This window comes from Ovis aries, chromosome 18 (assembly GCF_016772045.2).
Source record: "Ovis aries strain OAR_USU_Benz2616 breed Rambouillet chromosome 18, ARS-UI_Ramb_v3.0, whole genome shotgun sequence".
Classification (NCBI taxonomy): Eukaryota; Metazoa; Chordata; class Mammalia; order Artiodactyla; family Bovidae; genus Ovis; species Ovis aries.
Window position 1 is genome coordinate 56,838,632 of NC_056071.1, and position 14,172 is coordinate 56,852,803.

Here is a 14,172-nt window from a genome sequence, read left to right on the forward strand (position 1 = left end):
CCGTAGTGACTGGGGAGAGGCAGGAACCTGTGGGATTCAGCCGACCTTTCAGCCTGGCCGAGCACAGGGTTGGGTAGCATAAATGCTAAGGCATCTTAATGCTGTGGACACATGAAGGAGGCCCATGGCCCAGATTCCACACATATCCTGGGGATGCAAAGAAAGACTCAAATGCAAGAGGACGGAGGGTTGACACGCCACACACAAGCTCGGGCTAGGTCAGTCATCCTTTAATGCCATGGAGGGAAGAAGGGGACCTGGCCTGGGAGGGGAAAGCTGAACCCCGAGAGGCACTTAGGCTTGGGTGGGATTCACCACCTTTCCCACGAAGAGGGGAGACTTGGTGTTTCTGTCGTAGAGGATGCAGAGGAAGGGTCTGTTGAACTCGACGTCTGGGGGAAGGGACATGGGGATAGCTTCCAGAAACGTGGCCCCAGCAGCTTCTGTCCCTTTCTCATCAATGGTCAGCGCAGCCTTGTGGAGCGCCTGGAAGGGGGGAAAGCAATGAGGCTGCGTGTGAGTGGAGACAGGCCCCCACCCAGACCTGGGAGCCAGGCGGGGAGGAGCGCCTTGCCCAGGTTGGGGCACGTGCTGGCCTCTCTCCCAGCCTCCTGTCCTTCCCCATCACTGTCTACCCAGCCCTGCAGGGGACACACAAGGGATGCTCAAAAGGCCTCTGTCTGATCCATGAGGGTACCCCAGCCTTCCTGAGAAACAACCCATCACCTCGGGGGAGAGAGGATTTTCCTGCCCTCTGTCTCCTTGGCTCCCCTCTAATTTGTGGAACCAGATACGAAGCTCCTTGGGGAGCAGGACTTTGAGAGGTGCTTCCATGTACCTTGTTCCCACCCAAGTACTCCGTTCACAGTCACTGAACCGCAGCTGTTTTCTTGGGCACCTGTAATTCCCCTGAATAAACGGCATCTTTGGTTGAAATCACTCAGACTCAGTGATTCACCAGTAGTTCCCAGAGTCTCAGATGCAGGGGCCAAAGTGTCTTGGCAATCCCCGAGCCTAAGTCTCTCTCTGTAAGTAGGGGGTTATAGGGACCCAGAAAAGGGAAGTCCCCGCCAAGGATGAGACAGAGAGTAAGTGACACAACCTCGCGCCGAGCACGGGAGGCCACCTCCTCCCCTCCGTCAGCTGACCACACTGCTGTCGTGGTGGAGCGATGGCATTCCTCAGGGGCCTCAGTCTGCAGGCATGCCTGCGTCCCTCTGCCCCTTCCTCAGCCTCGCCCCAGAGTTGTGGCCCCGCGCGCATTCTGACCTACAGATGTCAGGGACACACTCACCTTGGACACCTTCAGAGGCTGTTCCTCGGTGATCCCTGAGAGGTCAGCCCCGTTGCTGAAGACCCTGTTGATGCCCAGTTCACCCAGGACAGTTTTCAGATCGTACGTTTCAGAAATGGACAGTTTGGGCAAATGTAAATTGGCAGAACTGTCATGAAAAAAAAAAGTCACAGAGTTGAAAGTGCTTCCTTTTCTGGTTGTTCTTTCCAGTTGGCGCCCTCTCCCCTTGCTCTCACACTTTGGTTTATTCCGCTTTTAGTTCCTCTATGCCCAGGGTCAGAGGATATTAGAATCAGAGCGATCCTCTTGTCCTGCAGAGCCTCTCAGGGGCCACCTCCTCTGAGAAGGCCTCCCGGAGGATCTGGGGTGTCCTCTGGAAGGACGGTACTCACTACTTCCCTGTAGGGTTTGGTCGTGCCCCCTAGACTGGGACTCGTCCAGGGCCAGTATCCCAGGGGACTGTGGGGTGTGGTGGCAGGTCCTGAGTGACATCTTTTGAGAGCGTGAGGAGTACTTCTCTGTATTTTCATCTTTGTTTTATGTTATACATGATAAAATTGCTCATCTGGGCCTGGGCATATTTGCAAACACAGAGACAGGTACTGATGCGGAGTGCATGATGGGGACCTGGTCGAACCACACTCGTCTAATGACAGAGGAATCAGAACCAGCCTCAAACAGGTCCTGGAGTTTCCTGCTCTGGGCGTTGGCTTTTTCAGCCTCTCCAAGCATTTCTCCCCCCTCCCCTACCCTCATCCTGCCGTGGACTTTTTAGCCGGTAATTCACACTCTATCCTGTAATCTACATTCAACTGCCCCCTTTGCCAGGAAGCCCATCCTCTTCTTTCTGGGTTTGCCAATAACATGTGTTGACATTGCTTTCCCGTGCACCAGGAAGGGGCAGTGTCCAGGCTGGGGAGGAAGTCCTCAAGGACAGGACTTTCCGTCCTCACCCCTGGGCACCAGCCCTCTCCTGAAGTCTGCCTGGTACCGCGTGCATGCATTCTGGCCTCTGTTGGAAGCAGACACACGGCGGTCATGGCTGTGGTCGGTGGGTCTATCCCCCCACCCTCTGACCGGACCAGATGTGGCAGCTCCCGGGTCGGTCTGCTTGGGAGGTCACCTTGCATATTTCTTTTCCAGGAACTTGGCGAGGAGTTCGTTGTTGAGCTTGTCTTCCAGCTGCTGCAGTTTCCCGAGGTCGGGCAGGATGAAGCAGGCGGTGACGTTGCCCACGTAGTCCAGCAGCAGCACCCAGCTGGCGAGCTTGTCACAGTAGTGGAGGTCAAACATGCCCAGGCGGTTCATCATGGGCACCTTCACGGTGGTTTGCTCATTCACGTGGAAGTCCCTCTCCGTGGTGTGCTCGACCTCGAAGGGCTTCTCCCATTTTCCTGGAGAGAAGAGATAGCGGACGTCAGCCAAGGGTGGGAGGAGGTTTAGTATCAGTGGGAGAATAAAGGAGCCTTGAGCCTCCTGGTGAGGTACTTCTCTCTGAGCCTCAGATTTGCGTGTGTGCTCGTGTCCGACTCTTTGCGACCCCATGAACTGTAGCCCACCAGGCTCTTCTGTCGATGGGATTCCCCAGGCAAGAATACTAGAGGGCTTTGCCATTTCCTTCTTCAGGGGAGCTTCCTGAGCCAGGGATCAAACCCACATCTCCTGTGCTCCTGTGCTCCTGCATTGGAAGGTGGATTCTTTACCCCTGAGCCACCTGGGAAGCCCCAAACCTCAGTTTTACCATCTGTAAAATGGGTCTAAAGTGAAACAGCAGTCTACAGAAAAGACTTCGGGGGAGAATAATGCAAGGCTGGTATAGGATCCAGAATTTCAATTTCGTGGAGGCTCATGTGGTAGAGGAAGCATCTGAATCTTGGTCTTCCTGACTCCAAAGGTGTCACTACTTCCTCTGCGCTGCAGTTGTCAGAAGTGTGGTTCGGGGTTTGTTTTTCTGACTCTATTTTGGGAGGCACTGCATATCATACACCTCTCTCTGGTGGGAATTTGCAGTGCATGTTAGGTCATTTAGGGCTCTGAAAAGTCCTGCAGAGATGAAGGTACTTTGTTTAATTCATAATTCCCTAACCCTATTTGATCATAGGAAGTTTTAGTGGTCATGTGTGGAAAACTGAATAACACATGCAGAGATGCATGGCTATATCCCATTCTGTGCTGCCAGGAAAGTTAAGAACTGAGTGTTTGAGACTATTTTGAGGGTGATTCTGTGCAGAAAAGCTCAGACTGGTTATGCAACCTTACCTTTAAAGGATATGTAATTCACCAGAGCAAAAACTGTGTCTTGGTCAAGATCCTTTACCAAATCCACAATTTTTCCATGGCTTCCCTTCTCTACATAATCATTGATCTTCTTCTTGGCCTCCTCAGCATCCCTGAAGTTGATGGAGAAGGCTTTGGAGTGATATAGATTCTTGACATCCTCCAAAAACGTATCAACTAGCTTTGCACTCTCATTGATGAACAGACCATTGCCGGTGGTCAGTTGCAGCTGGTGGTTTGGCTGGTTGAGGGTGTGGAGAAGATGCTGAAAGCCTTTGTGGATCTCAGCCTCTGCTAGCTCAGTGAGGTTGAAACCCAGGCCCTCCAGGATCTCAGTGTGAGTGTTGCCCTTGGCTCCCAGGGAAAGCATCGCAAAGGCTGAAGCGATGCTCACTGGGGAGAAGAAGATGTTGCTGGTATTGGACTGATGGGCCAACTTGTGGTATATGCTGAAGGCAAAGTTGGCCAGGTTGGGGGCAATCTTGTGGCAGGCTGCTTCCTGGTGGGATGTATCATCTGTCTCTTGGACAGCGTGTCCTTGGAGAACCCCAGCCAGGGAGGTGGGGGCCAGGCAGCACAGGGCTGCCAGCAGCAGAAGGCCCCGTGTGATGGAGAGTGCCATTATCCTGCAAGAGAGAGAAGGGTACCATGCCTGGGTCAGACCATACAGTGAGTCCCTTGGCCACTGACAGATGCCAGGTCAAAGCAACCAGTTTATCAAGGATCTATATGCCAAACACTCTTCTATGTCGGCATCACTGAAAGACTCAGAACAATGGGAGGGATTTGATGGCACTTATTGCACGCCAAATTCCATCCTAAACTCTTTACTGTCTTATCTCACCCTGTTCCGGTAACAGTCCTCTGACCTAGGTCATGTGACACCCCTGGGCTTACAGATGAGACCAGGCTCCTAGAGGTTAAGTCACTTGTCCAGGGTTCCAGGACAGATAAGTAAGAGAATCAGAATCACACTCCCAGGTCGTCTGGGTCTAGAGTCCACGTTCTCGATGGCTCTGTTAATATCCACAATGTGTAAGTGCTAATATCCCAAGGTGTAAGTGCTGCTGGCCTTATTTTGGGAAGAGGAAACTGAGGGACAGGAAGTGGATAATGACCCAGGAGGTTGGCTGAATCGGACTCAGGGATGATTGGATCTGGAACAGCCCTAGGAGGACTTCCACTAAAATCTGTTACCTAATGGATAGAGAGGTGACACCCCAGAGTGGGAGGGATCTTGCTTCAATGACACACAGCAGGAACACAGAAGAGCCGTGAGGAAACCCAGCTGGGGCAGGGGGCTGTACCCCAACACTCACAATGAACCTCAGCCCCTGGTAGATGTTCCTGAGCTGGAGGGCTGCCCTCACAGTGAGTCTGTGGCCTCAGTCACAGGACTGTGCTGACGGTCAGCTTACACACCCTGCTTGCCTCCTCTGTCCCAGCTCTGTGCTCAGCATGCTGTGGGTGTTGAAGGTCCTGGCTCCTCCAGCCAAGTGGAATTTGTCTTTGTGTGTGTCGGGAGGTGGGGGCGGTGGTGGGGGTGGGTGGGTAAGAGTTGGAAAAGCATCTTTTCCTTCTCAGACAGACCTGGCTTCTAATCTAGGTCTCTGTCACCACCTGCTGTGTGGCCTTGGATGAGTTGCTTAGTTTCTCTGGTCTTCACTTTGTCGCAGGTAGAAAGTCAGATTTGGGGGATCTTTGAAAGTAAGATCTTCACCAAGTCTAGCCTCCACACCTTACATTGAAAGCACCTGAGAGAGCAGATGGCCTTGAAGGAGAGGCTGGTAGATGGGCAAGCAGAAGCCCTCAGAGGATCACTGGGAGGAAGATGAGCTCCATGGCTGGTCGGGGGAGACAACAGGGAATGGCAAGGCCTGTGGCTGGCCCAGCAAGGTCAGACTCCATCTAGCGATCATCAAAGTCAATGTCTCCTGCAGCAACACAGGACCACCTCTGCTCCACAGAGCTCCCTCCACTCCACACAGACCCCTGCCTTGGGCCACCAGGCCGAGGTCTCCTAAGTACCACCTGCTCTCTTCCCAGATAAAGGAACTGAGGTCTAAGCAGAGGACAGGGTGTGCCTGCAGCCACAGAGCTGGCTATTGATATTAGTCACATAACTAAAACCATCATTTTAATAAAATACAAAGACAAAGGAGCTCTTGAACTTGGCATATGAAAACCCGAGGTTAAAAAGTTGTGAACAAAGAATGCTGGGTTTTACTTACCTCCTTGGACTTAAAGTTTCTTTCCAATAAACAACAAGATGAAGCACAAAACTGGTTTCTTTCCATTACCTTTTTTTTTCCCCCCCCCTGGACTTCAGGCCTCTAAATAACCCAAATAGAGGAGACCGCAGATTATGTAATACCTGTTTATATTTTTCGTAAACTAGCCAGTGGTTTTAGAGCTGAAGATGGTGCTGAGATTAATTCTGTATATTTCCATCACCCTTGGGTTTCTCGCTACCTCCCCACTGGATTTTGGTGTGGTCCTTCGTGGTTGATGGAAATTCCCCATCTTGGCGAGGCTCAGAGATGATGAGGGATTTGAACTCTGCACGATGGGGACACTATATACACCAATTGGCCTCAGAGTCAGAGGCTGAGGCTTCCCGTCGGCACAGGGCTACCTCTGTCCACTTGGTCTTGGGTAAGTATTTACTTGTTTTGGGGCCTCACTCTGCCCAGCTGTATAAACTGAGGTTAAGGGAGACCTAAATGAGGTCCCTGTGTACCAATGCTGGAATTTTAGTTAGAGGGATATCTGGGTTTGGTGGAACAAGATGGACTGAAGCGTCCCATGGGGTTACAGGGTGAGGTGCCCTCCTGCCAAGAGGGATGTTGGCCTTAAGAAGGTAACAAGGCTGGAGTGGGGCTGAGGGGAAGAGGGGCTACAGCTGGGGTGAGCACCTCCCTGCCCCCACCCCATCCTTCTGCCTGGGGGTTACATCACCTCCTCTGGCTTCCTCCTCCTACAGTAAATGGCCTGAGGCCAGGAAGGGGTCAGAGCCCTGGCAAGGCTACGCAGTGAGTCAGGGGCAAAGCTGGCTGGAGCAGGGCTTGGTTTCCCCACCTCTTGAACTATAGATGGGACAGAGTGTCCCCAGGTCAATTCAGTGAGTGTCAGAATTAGATCCCCAACACTCTGAGGTCAATCTTGAGACTCTGTGGGCTCCCTTTTGCCTCCCAGTCTCTTCCTTAGAACTTCGAGTGCCCAAGACCTCTCTCTCCTCTCCCAACAAAGGCCGTCCCTTCCCTCAATCCCCCAATCCTAGGGCTGGGGAGCCAACCAGAGATGCCAGAGGAAATGGTGAAGCGCCCAGAGGTGCAGGGACCAAACTTCAAATCAGCAGAATGAAGACGTCACAGTGCCACTTCCGGAGTCTGGGGTAGGTCGGGGACAGTGAATGAGCTGTCCCTTTGCCTAATCTCATGCCCTTTCTTTCCCCCAGGATATAAAACGAGTGACCAAGAGTGACCCAGTGGGGTCCAGGGAAGTGACTATGACCTAAGGTCACAACCTACTGACACCTGGGTAAGCCCAGGGTGACTCAGCCCCGCCACTTACAGATAAGTGGCCTTGGGCAAGTGATTGCTCTTCTTCGAGCCTCACCTTCCTGTAAGTGGAGAAAAGAATCTCTTGCAAGGCAGGTGTGAGGAACGGATACGGTGATGAGTGAGTGGGCCTCTAGCAGGTGTGGAAGCCCTACCTGTGCACAGAGAGGGTTCAAGGTAGGGCCTGGCAGATTTCTTCCGGGCCAGTTAGCCACACGGCTCAGGGCCAGAGAGGGGAACCCTGCTCCGCAGAGAATGGCCTCTGAGTTTAGAAAATGTTGAGTTCAATTCTCCAGGTCTTTATTCATTGACTATTAGCTGCCAAACCCTATTCTTAGCAAACGTCAGCATGAGCATCCTCCTCCTCTTTTCACTTCGTGAACAGCAGGCATCCATGCACCGTCTCATCTTCCCTCAGAGCTTACCCTGAGAGGTGGGAGTTAGTATTAGCCCCATTTTATAGATGGAGATAGCAAGGAGATCGAACCAGTCTATCCTAAAGGAAATCAGTCCTGAATATTCACTGGAAGGACTGCTGCTGAAGCTGAAGTTCCAATACTTTGGTCACCTGATGCGAAGAGCTGATTCACTGGGAAAGACCCTGATGCTGAAAGATTGAGGCTAGGAAGAGACAGGGGCGACAGAGGCAGAAATGGTTGGATGGCATCACCAACTCAATGGACATGAGTTTGAGGAAGGTCCGGGAGATGGTGAAGGACAGGAAAGCCTGGGGTGCTACAGCCTACAGAATCACAAAGAACTGGACATGCCTGAGCGACTGAACAACAACATAGATGGAGAAATCGAGGGCTGTAGAAGTTAAATAAATGACTGAAAATCACAGAACTGAACTGGTGGCTTACAGAACTAATGTTTTGTGTGTGCAGCATGTGGGATCTTAGTTCCCTGACCAGGAATCAAACCTGTGCTTCCTGCGGTGGAAGTGGGGAGTCTTAATCACTGAACCACAAGGGAAGTCTCTACAGAACCAAATTTAATCCTGGGTGTTTTGATCCCTGAATTTGGCATTTAGCCCTTCTCTGTGTACAAAGCTGAAGGCAGAGGCCTCAGAACAGAAAACCTCAGGGGTGACCTGGCTGAACAAAGAGGGGCATCGTCATTTTGTGGCTAAGATTGGAGGCTATGAGGCCAGAATGCCCACGCTCAATTTGCTATCAGTTCTGTGACCTTGGACTAGTTACTCAACCTCTCTGAACCTCAGTTTCCCAGTGATGATATGGGTGTACTTCCCCTAAAAGACTATTATGCAAATGAAATAGGTGCAAAGTGCCGAGAAATGCCTGGCACACTGTCAGTTCTCAGAGGCATCAGTTGTTATCAACACTGTGGCTCTTTCAGGATCCTCTAAAAGAGTCTGGTTGCCTTGGTTTGGGTCTTATTTGTATTCCATCTCCAAACACCAGTGATGGAAAAATCATATCCTTCCTAAAGTCCAGAGATCAAAGGCAGTGGGAGTGGGGTAGGGACAGGAGGGCCAACGTTATCTATGCTTTGCCTAAAAGGGCAGAGAGGATGAGTGACTGTCCAAGGTCACCCAGCATCAGAGGCGACTCAAAGCCAACCCAGGCTTCCCATTCCTCAGCTGGTGCCTGAGACCCGAAGGGATGATTTTGCAGTGGGCATGAGGGCAGAAGCGGGGATTCTGAAGGGGATTCAGCCTAAGATTGAATCCTAGATGGTGTAACTGGGGGCAAGGGATGAACCTCCCTGTCCCAGAAGTCTTCATCTGTCAAATGGGAACATCACGGTAACTACCTCAGAGGATTGCCATGAGGCTTAAATAGAGGCTGCCTGTGCAGAGTGGGGGCTCAGGAATACACTCAAAGCCCACACCCAGGACAGTGGTCTCCCCCGCTCCCCATCTTCCGCGGCACACAAAGATGGCCAGGGGCCCGCTGTGCACAGGGGTGCCCGCTTCGGTAACTCCAGGCTAAGACCTGGTACGGTTCTGTTCTGGGCACTTCTGCAGAGAATGGAGGCAGCTGAAACTCAGAGCTTCCCGTCCGACCTGGCTTCCCTACCAGGTTGCTCTGTGAGCCTGGACTACTCACTGTCCCTCCCTGAGCCTTATCGTTCTCATCTGTAGAAGCGAGAAAAGATACACACCCAAGCAAATGCAGAGGCGGCGAGACCTACAGAAGACACCGACGGGACAAGACCTACAGAAGACCACCGACGGGAAAGATACAGGAGCTGCGCCAGCAGAAACATACTCCCTCCTAGGTCGCTGGATGCCAAAGCCAGCCCCCACCCCCTCACTTCCACTTCTGCTCGCAGAGGGCCCCTTTAGTCACCAGGAGGAATTGGGGAGGCCCTGGATAGGCTTGGGAAGCAGGAAAGGACCCCTGGGCTGCTGTTACTATGACAGCAGATGGCCTGGCCCCAGCCTGCTCCATCCTCCTTGCATCCCCAAGGCTTGCCTGGGGAGCGCAGGGTCCTGGAGGCCCCTGGCCAGTGGAAGGCATACTTACGATTCACTGTCCCAGGTCAGGGCTGCTGACTGAGGCTGAGGAGACAGAGCCCTGTCCTTGCCCCTATTTAACCACTGGACCCAGAAGGGCGAAGGGGGAGGCTGCTGGTAAACATTAACCAAGGTCACCCCAGTTATCAGAGGAACAAACAAGGACTAAGTCCATCGGCTGGACACTGGACTGCCTGCTCACGTTGTCCAGCGGTGCTCCTTCTGGGCGGCACGCAGCCCTGTGCTCCATATCCCTGAGAGAGTCTTTGTGCCCAGCTCATAAACCACAGCATCCTGCATCCAAGCTGGGGTGGCATTGATGCCGACATTCTAGGGGATGGCATGATTTTGCTGGCCTGCAATCCACTGGGGAGCTCTCAGTTGCTGCTTCATCAGTAGCAAGAGCTACCACTGATGGAGCCACCTTGAAATGCCCAATGCTCACTGCTGGGATTTCCCTGGTAGTCCAGTGGTTAAGAATTTGCCTGCCAGTGCAGGGGACATAGGTTCGATCCCTGGTCAGGGGAGATTCCGTATGCTGTGGGGCAACTATCCCATACAGTGACTGCTGGAGCCTGTGCCCTAGAGACCGTGGCCCGTAACCAGAGAAGCCGCTGCGATGGGCAGGCCGTGCACCACAACTAGAGTAGCCCCTTTGCCACAGCAAGAGGAAGCAGCAGCGAAGAGCCAGCATAGCCAAAAAAAAATTAAAAAACAAACAAACAAAAGGCCCACTGCTGAAGATGCAAGGGGTAGAGAATGTTATGAGCTCAGCTGGCAGATAGAGAAACTGGTCATCTACCTCAAGTCACCAAGCAGACACAAAACCGCTCTCGCCTTCCCTGGAAAGAAAATGGGTCCTGACTGCAGTTGACACAGCTACCTAAGGCTGATATGGGTGGCATGGGCACAGGCCCAGGGTCAGAGAGTAAATCTATAGAGGGTTGTGTGGCCTCAGGCAAGCTGGTCCATCTCTCTGAAACATGGGGTAGTTTCATTTGCATCCTAAGGCCTTGGAAGTCCCACTTCCAGCTCATTGCCAGGGATGTGGAACTCACTTATGTAAAGCACTGGGCACATACTAGGCTCTTGATTTTGATCTGCACAGCCCTCTGCTCACACCTGCTCACCAAGCTTCTCCAGGTGGGAGGAGGTGCAATTCCTGGCCAGCCTCAGGCCTGTTTCTGTTTCCGCTGGATCTGGCTTCCGGCCAGCTAACTCGACCCACAGGCTGCCTGAATTTTCCTGGGACCTGTGGCTCCATCCAGGAGCTACGGCTGGCTTTTGGGGGCACTGGTGGTGGCCAGGGTGGTAGTGTGGGATTGAGGCCAGTGGGGCCCTACTGGGGTGGTGCATGTAGTTTGATGCCAGTCGCCTTGGGCTTTTCAGTGGGTTAGAGTCCATTTAGAAGCCTGAGGCAGTTGGCATCATGCTGTGTGCACCGCCCTACACACCCTTGGCACGCCATGTACACTCGGTATTTGTTGAGCCAGTGGACAAGTGTGTCTTTGTCCTCCGCTCATCCCCTGGCCCCAGCTATGGGACTGTGCCTGGCGAATAGCCTGTAGGTTCCTCTACTACACAGGTTTAGACCAGGGAACCCAGCATCCCCACTCACTGGCTGTGAGATCTCAGGTGAGTCATTTAATCGCTTCATGCCTGTTTCCCCATCTGTAAAATGGGGATGTGACAGTTTGTACCTCGCTGGGCTGCTGTGAGGATTAAATGCAGCAGTTTCAGAGCTCAGAGCCCAGCGTCGGGAGCACATGGTGAGCCCTGTGCCCATGGGTCTCCCTGCTGTGATTCTAGGTGGGTGGTCTGGGGATGAGGGGAACATTCCAGGAGCTTCCCTCCAGGCTTCCCTTACTCAGTCCTCTCAGTGTCCCTGTGAGGAGAGTGTGTACCACACACCCCCCCAATATAGGAGCAGAAATGAGTCCAGGGAGGGAAGGACTCTCCGCTCCTATCTCTCCAGACTTTCCGATTCCACAAGCTAGCTTCAGAACACTGACTCTTTCTCCTGAGCTGGCTGAAGGAGTTTCTTACCCAGGGCTCTGCACCTACCCGTAGCTTGAAGACCTAGGGTGTGATGAAACAAGGCTTGCCCTCCGTACCTCCTGGACATTTGTTCCCCTCCCCGTGCCTCAGTTTCCCCATCTGTAAAATGGCCTCCCTCCATGCCTGGCTGCCCCTTTCAGCTCTCTCACTGAGTGGGTGTAGGCAAGTGTCCAGGCTGTTGCCACGCTTAGTGCCTCTCAGCCTGGTGTTCTGGGGCAGGTAGGAAGGTGCCCCCCTATCCCCCTTACCTTCAATGCCAGGTTCTTGTGGCAGAAGGAACTCCTCCTCCCCTGGGGCTCCTGGAGGCAGTGTGTGCCCTAAGCGTGGCGTCCAGGCTCTGCCAGCGCAGGAGGAAGGAGCTTCTGGGTGGTTCAGGCAGCAGGTCTGGGAGGGGTGGGGACCCTGGGCAGGAAGCTGCCTTGCACAAAGCTGCCAGGAGCCAGGCAGATGCCAGAAAACCCTTTCCAGCCCAGGCGGTAGTCTTGTGTGTCACCTGTTGTCCCTGCTGTGTCTGGCTGTGTGACCCAGGATGAATCACCCAGTGCCTTTGAGCTTCTGTAAGCGGGCTGGTAGCACCTGGCAGAGCAGATTAAAGGGCATGACAGGCGTCTCCTTTTGGCCCAGAGCCGGGCATCAGCGTTTTGGCAGGTTTTCAGGGCCACCTGTGGAGGGAGGCAGCCTAAGCCACCTCTGAAATGCACAAGGGGAGCCCCACAGAGACTGAGATGGGCTGTGTTTATTGGGGAGGGTGTGTTACAGACGCTGGCTGCAGGAAGAAGGGATGTAAGATCTTAGGGGGGACTGGGGCACTTGGAGGAGGAGTGAAGAAAGGATGTGAGGCAGGGCTGGGGAGAAAGTGAGGGGCTCTGGGTTGGGACCTGTTCCTTTTGAGTCCAGGGCTCCATGCTCAGCCCTTCCTCGTCTCCCCATCCTCCCACTGCCCACTTCTGTAGTATTTCACACTGCAGAGAGCTCCTCTGGACGTGCATCCTGGGAAGGAGCGGTGGGATGATCCGGGAAATTGGGCAAGCACAGAATGCCTGGGGTGGGTCCACCCAGGGGCCATTCTCCAATCACAAATCAGAAGCCAAGCTGGAGAAAGTTCTGTCCACTTGGTTACTTCTGGAACTATTGATTGTTGTATCCAGACTGATTCTCTGGGAGTGAGTGTATCCTAGAAAGATGCTGTGCGCTGGCTGTGAATTGGCGGTGTCGGGGAGACCCTGTCCCCCCATAATCCTGCCTAGATATGGGAGAGGGATGGAAATAAAGATGAAGTGTGAAGTCTGCAGCAGGAAGGGAGTGAGGGGAGGCGTATAGACCAAGTAGATGAAGGACCAGAGGCCCTGCTTGGTCCAGAGAGTGAGGGAGGACTTCAGGGATGCTACATCTGTTGGCAGTTTCCCAGAGAGTGTGGGACCTAGCCTACACTGACTGCCCCAGGCACACACACAGACACATCAATGTACCCCCGATACTCACTATGGGAGCCCCCTTCCAGGCACCAGCTCCCTTCTTCAGGGGGCACTGTGGCTTAGTGGCTCAGGCATGGGCTGGGGGGCTGAGCATCTGGATTTAAGCCTTCACTCCACAACTATCTGATGAGATCTTAGCTAATTAACCTCTTTGCACCCCCATTTCCTCTTCTGTGAGTTGGGGAATAAGAATGACCACTTATACCAGGACTGTGAAGAGCCAGTGTGATGATAACACACAAGACAGTCTCAGGCACAGATGGGCCCTAAGTCAACGCCAAACATGTTTTATCTTTGATATTCTGAGCCCGGAAAACCTCAGATGAATCCCAGGATCTGAGCAGGAGAAAGATTTGGAGGGAGGGGCTAGTGCATTTGCCCAGAGACACCTCTTCAGATTCAAGCTTCTGGCTAAAGGCCACCAATCCCCTCTCCTGGGGGCTGGGCTCATTTTGCTTCCTTAGGTCAGAGGGCCATGGGCAGTTACATCTTTCTGAGCACCTGTGAGGGACCGAGGACCAAGTTGGGTGAGGGGTGGTTGGAGGCAGGGGAACCTGGACTTAGAGGAGGAACTCATTTCAGCTCTCTGAGCCTCAGTTTCCTCCTCTGTTAAATGGGCATACTTAGAATCTCTCTTGTTCATATGATTGTCATGAGGCTGAAATGTAGGGAAGCTGGTGGGGTGTTTGACAGGCCTGCTCTATTAGCATGCCTGGCACCATGTCCGTCTTCTCATAGCTCATTTACATTAGTAGGGTTAGTTGTGTGGTCCAGGTTTTTGATTCCAGGAGATGGACTGAGTTTGCATCATCGGGATGAGTTCACTTCATCCTGGCATCTCGCAACTCTACCAGCTTGCAACACCTTTGCAGACCCTCTTTCCTTCTGTGCCCAACCTCCATGGCTACTTCCTGTGTGTGCAGTTCAATTCTTGCTTTTTCTGGAACTATCTGACTTATTCACAGCTTTTCATTTCACTCTCCATCCTTACCTGGAGAAAAAGAAGGCAACTCTTTGCATGGTAAG

The 14,172-nt window shown here is 52.9% G+C and overlaps 1 protein-coding gene across 3 annotated transcripts; it reads right to left on the minus strand.

Annotated features, from left to right (window-relative positions):
* Positions 1 to 209: 209 nt before the first annotated feature.
* On the minus strand, positions 210 to 12,010 carry SERPINA1 (serpin family A member 1). Of its 3 annotated transcripts, none has more exons than XM_012098289.4 (5): positions 11,920 to 12,010; positions 3,554 to 4,197; positions 2,418 to 2,688; positions 1,295 to 1,442; positions 210 to 486 (listed from the first exon to the last, which is right to left on the minus strand). In XM_012098289.4, the coding sequence occupies exons 2-5, from the start codon at positions 4,191 to 4,193 to the stop codon at positions 295 to 297; spliced, it is 1,251 nt and encodes a 416-aa protein (XP_011953679.3). In that variant the 5' UTR covers positions 4,194 to 4,197; positions 11,920 to 12,010; the 3' UTR covers positions 210 to 294.
* Positions 12,011 to 14,172: the final 2,162 nt, after the last annotated feature.

Coding starts and splice junctions, on each gene's coding strand:
- SERPINA1 (XM_012098289.4), bottom strand. CDS start 4,193: ATGGCACTCTCCATCACACGGGGCCTTCTGCTGCTGGCAGCCCTGTGC. Junction 1,443..2,417: donor CTGGAAAAGAAATATGCAAG/GTGACCTCCCAA, acceptor TTTTCATGACAG/TTCTGCCAATTTACATTTGC. Junction 487..1,294: donor AGCCTCTGAAGGTGTCCAAG/GTGAGTGTGTCC, acceptor CCCCCCTTCCAG/GCGCTCCACAAGGCTGCGCT.